Source organism: Arachis ipaensis, chromosome B6 (genome assembly GCF_059453495.1).
Source record: "Arachis ipaensis isolate K30076 ecotype BB chromosome B6, ASM5945349v1, whole genome shotgun sequence".
Classification (NCBI taxonomy): Eukaryota; Viridiplantae; Streptophyta; class Magnoliopsida; order Fabales; family Fabaceae; genus Arachis; species Arachis ipaensis.
Window position 1 is genome coordinate 115710722 of NC_142441.1, and position 7064 is coordinate 115717785.

The window sequence follows — 7064 nt, forward strand, 5'->3', positions numbered from 1 at the left end:
TATGTTTAGTTCCACCATTATTAATAGAAAACTCTAGCTCCTAGTTTTTTATTTATATTTAAAATAATATTTTTATATAATTGGAATTTATGTATTTCGATTTACTATTATATTGTGTAATTTAAATTAGTTTAATTTGATTTATATAAAAATATAATTAGAAATATTTAGGACTAATCCGTCACAGATCCAAACTCCATTTAAGAGTTCGTCGCGGGCTAATAAGCGGACGAGTAAGACCACTCGACCAACCCAAAATGGTGGATATTGATTTAGTTTATGTGAGTGTTTTATCCGCTAAAAGCTATCTAAAAGATGTTGACAAAGGTGTTCGCACCACACGTGCCACACGGGTGGGATCCAACACGTAGGGTAACGACAACGTCCGTTTTGAAACGCCGCCGTCTGTTCAACGCTGAGGCTCCTCAACAGCTTGCTCTCTTTTTCTCTCTCTCGATTCCAATCATTTCCTGAAAGACAAAAACGACTTAAGAAAACACGCGTTTCCATTTCACACACTCGTAGCCGTAGAATCTAGAATTTCCCTCGACTTTCTCCCCAAAATTGGTGACACAGCTCTTCACACTTCGGAAGCTCCTCCTCCCTCCTCGGGCGATTCGATTCGTCTTCGTTGGATTCTGGATGTTTCGATTTCGTGTTGAGGAATGATTGCGCTCTGCTCTTTCAGCTCTTGTTTATCGGTTTTCTTCGATCTCTCCTCAAACCCTCTTAAATCCCCTCCGCGCTCGGATTCGCTTCTACAATTTTGAGTCTCTAGGTAAATTATTTCTTCTGCGTTGTTAGGTTTCTGTTTTGTCGCAGTCTTCGCAAATTGAGTATTAGGATGCTACTCATAGTTAATCTAACTTGCTTTTGAGGAGTGTTTGACTTAGGTTTTATAAATTAGTTGGATCGAATTTGATGATTTAATCTCTATGTTCGTAGACAATTCACCAAAAATTCCCTTTTTAATTATTCTTCCATTTTTATTTTGTTTTTATGATATTTGATTTCTCTTGTGAATTAATTGTAGTGATTGCAAGCAACTATGTATCACGCGAAGAAGTTCTCGTCTGCAACGATGGTGCCGCATAAACCTCAAGGTGGTGGCGAACAAGTTGGAAATGTTGGGGTTTTGGATGGATCTGCGGTGAGGAATGCGGGACCTGCTAGTTCTGGTGGAAATGGGAAGCAGCGTTTGCGATGGACATCTGATCTTCATGATCGTTTTGTGGATGCCATTACGCAACTTGGTGGACCAGATAGTGCGTACTTCTTTTCAATAGACATTATAACACATTCCTTATAAAAGAATAAAAAGAAAAAGAAAAAAAGAAGATGAAGAAAACAAGAGTTTCTATGTACTGTCAACCAGTAACAAATCAATAGTAGGTAGTTATCATAATGCGTAGTTAGTCATCATGATTTGGTAATTTTACTGAAACTTTTACGGTAAAGTTGTGAATATCTATGTGTGCATATATAATTTACATGATCTTTGAGTAACATAGGATAGAGAATACTATTTAGGAGATGCTTCTCTTTCGCGTAGGTTAACATTTGACGGCTGTTTTTTTAATTATTATTCTTTATTTTACTGTAGCTTTCAAGGTATTGATTAGTTTGTTACTTGTGGCCCAATGATTACTTTGAATTACAAACACTGATAGGCAATTGTACAATTTTGGAGTGCATTGGTTGAATTCAATTTAAATGGATTAAATATTAGAGTTAGTGCTAGTTTAATAATAGCGAAATGCTATATCTATATTTCGAAAACAATATTAACTGTTTGAGGTGCTTTTGTTAAATGTTTTTCCGTATATAGATCAAGTTTAGGAAAGCTGGTTAGTTTCACAGGCTTACAATTAATCATATGTGACCTAGAGTTTTTGTTTTGCTTGAATCTCAATTTGCTTTAAATAAAACCTAATCAGATAAGACAAATTCTTGAGTGAAACAAAAGCTAGCAATGTATGCTGGATGAAAGTTGTCACTGTTGTTTCGTCTTACTTTTATGCTTGCCACCAAGGTGGGAACAGTATGATTATGTTCAGAAGTTGATTGAATTATTAATAGTTAAATGGCTGATTATTTTTAGTTGAGGTAGGTTAACATCAACTGCTTGGAAGTGATATCCTTTTCTGAGTGGTTTCCCTTTCTCTTATGTTTTGGTCTTCTACTTCTTTATCATGATGGTGTCCAAATATCTTGCTAATTTTCATTCATTCATGACAGGAGCAACGCCAAAAGGTGTTCTGCGAGTGATGGGTGTACCTGGACTTACTATTTATCATGTTAAAAGCCATTTACAGGTGTTGTCATCTGATCTAAAATTTTAGATATAGGCATGTAAAATTTGAAGTTTGTTTTGCTAGTTTGGTGTTGGTTCTAATCTCTCATATTATTTTATGTAGAAATATCGTCTTGCAAAGTACTTGCCTGATTCTCCAGCTGATGGTAAAGGTGCCTTGATTTTCTTTTTCTTCAACTTTCCTGAAACAAAATGCCGTGTTATTTTTACTTTAAATTGACTCTAGGAAGTTTACTTCTTGATTTGTAGACTCTAAAGATGAAAAAAGGACACCTGGAGACACTGTTACTGGCATAGATTCTTCTCAGTGAGTATCTTAGCTGTTTAAGTAAATTACAATTCCTTAGATGTATGTTCTTTACTGTCAACTTTGCTTGTAACATATGCTGTTCAGGGGGTTGCAAATCAATGATGCTCTAAGAATGCAGATGGAGGTTCAGAAACGTCTTCATGAACAGCTTGAGGTTTGGTAACTGACCTTGCTTTATTTCTCTTGGTGGAACAGAACCAGATTTAGGCATTTAGCCATAACCATAACCATAACCATAACCAACCCCTTCCAAAAGAGAAATGGCAAATATAAAAGATGGAAAATAGAAATTTATGAAAGGAAAAATGACATGGTTTGTGTAACTCCCTAATGCTAGTATCGGATCACTCTTATTCCTTTTAGAGACTTCAGTTCATGCTATAATGGAAGCTTTTTCAGCTTGGTTCACAGAAAATCTGATTTCATTTATTGTGTGTCGAATGTGGGTATTATACCTCCTTCATCTGTTTATTATTGCTCTACAATATCGGATATTTTCCTTTTTATGATAGATAATTTTTACCATGTGACATATATAGGTCAAGGTTAAATTTGCAATATATCATTAAAATGTTGCTGTTGTAATTTGAAGAGATGGGTCCAACTATACCTTAATGGTTGAAATAGACTAGAAACTTTTCATATAATAACCTAGGTATGATGGGCTAATCAGAAAGGCTTTGATTGTGCTGTTGTATTTTTCCCGTAACTTTTTGTAATCTTCTGAAGTATACCAACTATATATTCTTCTTGTATTTAAAACTTCTACATCTTTGCTGGCTGGATAAACCGACTATGTATTTGCAGTTTTAACTTCTGAAGAAGAATAACAATATATTTAGCCTCAAATTCTGCATGTGATAGTTGAATTATCCATTTTTTATTTCGTTAGCATTGTGCCTTGTTCTTTCTCCCTCCATCAGCTGTGGAAACTTCTGGTAATGGTGAAGCTCTTTGTGGCTTATATGATATTCCAGGTGCAAAAGCAGTTACAAATGAGAATCGAAGCGCAGGGGAAATACTTGCAGAAGATCATAGAGGAACAGCAGAAATTAGGGAGTACCTTGACAAATTCAGACACATTGCCATTGTCCCACGATAAGCAAAATAATCCCCCGTCAGAGCCTTCTGGATCAAGCGATGCCATCGCAGATTCCATGTCTCCACTCAAAAAACAGAGAATCGATGATGGTTCAAAGGATGGCTTTGCTGTTTCTCAGGTGACAACAAAGACTTCACAAAAGACTGATTGTAGTGTTGATCAGTTGGACTCATGAAAATGAGGATGGGTTTGGATTTAATTCGGAGACCAAAAAGTAAGAAGATAAGGAGACTGAGCAGTAAGTAGGTTCCATTGTATTGTCAACATTGGTCTCATTGCATTGTCTAGTATATTTTTCTCTTAGGAGATGCAAATCATCCATGTGTAAATTATATTTATTGCAATCCATTTGTATATATTAATGTAGATATAGTAGATGCATTCTTGTCTCCTGCTGTGGAAGTCAAACACTGCTTTCACTCAAGGGAAATTATACATGTGGTTATGCATAACATATGAATGTTATTGTGGTGGTGTGGTCCATATCAAAACTATGGCTTACCTAGTGAATGAGTGAATGCTCAACACTATCCAGTGATTCCAGTCGGATAAGCCAAGCCCTAGGCTTGGTTGTTGCAAAGTTCCCTTCAGATTTGACATTAATTTGATATTCTTTAGAGAGTTACTTGTCAATGTCAAATATTTTTCTAGATTCATCTCTCGGTGGTTGACTGGTTGTGTACCCTTTTTTTTGTTGTACATTGGAGGCCAAGAGGCCGGTTGTGTGTACCTTTATATTACAAAAAGTGAAATCTCTAAAACATTAGATGGGCAAAACAAAAGTTTGCAATATACCCTTAGCACAACAGAAAAAGGATATGTAAGGCCTTTTCTAACATTTTCTCCTAATTTCATTTTGTTAATTTTTATTCGAGTAATACTTCAATTCAGGCTTACTTGCTGATAACTTATCCTTTAATCCAAAAAAAAAAAAAGTTGTTTCTCAATTTTTTAAAATAAAAAATTTAGGGTAAAGTATAATTTTTTCCCTTAAAGTTTGTCAAAAATTTTAAAAACACACTTAAATTTTATTTTGTTTCAATTTTGTTCTTGAAGTTTTTGATTTGTTATATTCCTAATAGTTGAATATTTAGATAGTTTAGGATCAATCTAGTAATAGATTTGTATATATTGAAGGTTGTTATTGTGAAATTATTGTTAAATTTATCCTAATTTTTTTTAAAAATTAACCACCAAGGATATATTTGAGTTAATACTCAAAATGGTCTTTGAAATTTAAGGAGAAATTTAATTTAGTTCTTGAAATTTCAATTGACTCAATTTGAATCCCCAATTTTAATAAGTGACTCATGTTAGTCCTTCTGTTAATCTTCATAAGATTAACAGCACGCTTACCTGAAATGTTAAGTGACACGTGGGCCTGACACCTAGTCTTATTATACGACATCGTTTCTTTCTTGGCGCGTAGTCTCTCTTCAAACGACATTGTTTTAGCCATTTTGGGGTTAAAATTCAAAAACACTTCATTACCAATGATCAAACCATTTAAATAGGGAAACTCTTCTTTTCCTTCTTCATTCTCTCGCATGAACCATACTATGGAAGATCAATGTCGCTGCTAGTGTAGGTCGCCGGCAAAGTTCGTCGCACGCGTTCCCGTTTGCTAGGACGAGGAAGAACCTGTACACCATCGTTTCTCCCAAAAAGGTTAGTAACACAAGCACTCTATGTTTGGATTCAATGTTATGTTTTGTGTCTTCTCTTGATTGGGGTTTACAGGCCATTAATTTGTGCTCTATTTGATGCTCAAATGGATTGGGTGTATTGTGAAAGTAGATAGTTTTAGTTATTAATCCTCTTCTGTTAAGGTTCTTTCTTTTTTTTTTAAAGACTAGTTATGATTAATGTTAACTGTATTACAGAGAAGAAAGCACATTCAAGTTAGTAAAGTTTACCACTTATGATGGTTCTATTCAACATGTCTGTCCGAGTCTTCTTTACAATGGTGGTTCCTTCATGGGTGATTTATAATTTGTCCCAGATTTTCTTTGCCGTTGTGCATCTTGATACCCGTCGGTACTCCTCAAAGATGATAGCACAGTTGAGCAGGTTTACTGCTTTAGCATTTAACTCTATTTTCTTCCTATCTTCTTCGGTCCATCTTGCTTCTGGTTTGAGAGAGACTACTCCTTCTGCACTTGTGGTAGTTGGAAATTGAGGCCCTTCCAGGATAATCTTTCAAAGTATGTAATCCACTGCTTGTACAAATATCTTCATCCTCTCCTTCCAATAGGTATAATTTTTTCCATTGAAAAGAGGAGGTCTGTTGCTTGATTGACCTTCAGTCAGATTATAGGACACCACATTTACGCAACTGTTCTCTGCCATGAGGATCTTTACTCCAAGCTGCAAAGCTTGATCTCTTTGAGACCAAGCTCTGATACCAATTGATGGTTTCAGTGGCTAAGAGAAGGGGGGGTTGAATCTTAGCCCCCCTTTTTGCTTGCTAACACTTGCTGAAATTAGAGGAGACTTTTCTGTTTTTAGCTCGTCCCTAGCCACGAGACCTTTTCGTTTTGTCTCGTCACTTGGCACGAGACATTTTTGGTTTTTGCTCCTGTGTAGTAGAAAACAGAAATGGAGTAGGAGAGAAGAAAGATTACACCCAGATATATCCTGGTTCAGCTGCTAAGTGCAGTGCAGCCTACATCCAGTCTCCATCACAACAATGATGGAATTTTACTATAATCAACCTGATTACAAAGTGTAAAGTGCTAACCCAACTTACAAGGGGATTCCCACAGAATCATGAAACACAACATAGATGAACAAAGGAACTCTAAGACATCTATGGCTTTTTCTTTTAATTTTGCACTCTCTGCCTTTTTCCGCTCTATGGCTTTTTCATACAAACCTCACTGTTTGCCTTTTTCCATGAGACTCAAGACATGACAAAATTAAACAGAATACATTGAAGGAGAAGAAAATCTGTAAGCTTAGGTAGCTCTGAGAATCCTGTGCCTTGCACTCTCAATGCTTACTTCTAACTCCTTGCTCCAACCAATGGCTGTTCCCCCTTTTTATAGAAGAGAGAAGCCTCCACACTTGAAGCCAAAAACCCAAGCCAACTTCTTCTTCCTTCAAGAAACCGGTTCGGCCACACACAGAGAGAAGAGATAACCATGCAATAACCAACATGCAATTACCTCTAGTCCTTCCTTGGTCATCACTCTTCATCAATCCGAGCTCTCCATCCTTGGCTTGCTCTCCAAGATGGATTTCTGGCCCTTGATGCTTCATGATGATGATGACTTCATCTGCTTCAATCTCTGTCTCTACCATCACTTCGCCACTCTAGCTACTTCCTGTGGTGGTTG

At 36.3% G+C, this 7064-nt stretch overlaps 1 protein-coding gene across 1 annotated transcript; it reads left to right on the forward strand.

The window, feature by feature from the left end:
* The first annotated feature begins 329 nt into the window (after positions 1-329).
* On the forward strand, positions 330-4389 carry LOC107604730 (myb family transcription factor PHL7). Its single transcript, XM_016306388.3, has 7 exons — positions 330-778; positions 1034-1265; positions 2239-2315; positions 2418-2460; positions 2564-2621; positions 2709-2778; positions 3602-4389. The coding sequence occupies exons 2-7, from the start codon at positions 1049-1051 to the stop codon at positions 3899-3901; spliced, it is 765 nt and encodes a 254-aa protein (XP_016161874.1). The 5' UTR covers positions 330-778; positions 1034-1048; the 3' UTR covers positions 3902-4389.
* The last annotated feature ends 2675 nt before the right edge of the window (positions 4390-7064 follow it).

Bases quoted from the DNA above. Each gene is read 5' to 3' on its own strand.
- LOC107604730 (XM_016306388.3), top strand. From the start codon at position 1,049: ATGTATCACGCGAAGAAGTTCTCGTCTGCAACGATGGTGCCGCATAAA. The intron at 1,266-2,238 runs GTGCGTACTTCT...CATTCATGACAG, and splicing joins GCAACTTGGTGGACCAGATA to GAGCAACGCCAAAAGGTGTT. The intron at 2,779-3,601 runs GTTTGGTAACTG...ATGATATTCCAG, and splicing joins GTCTTCATGAACAGCTTGAG to GTGCAAAAGCAGTTACAAAT.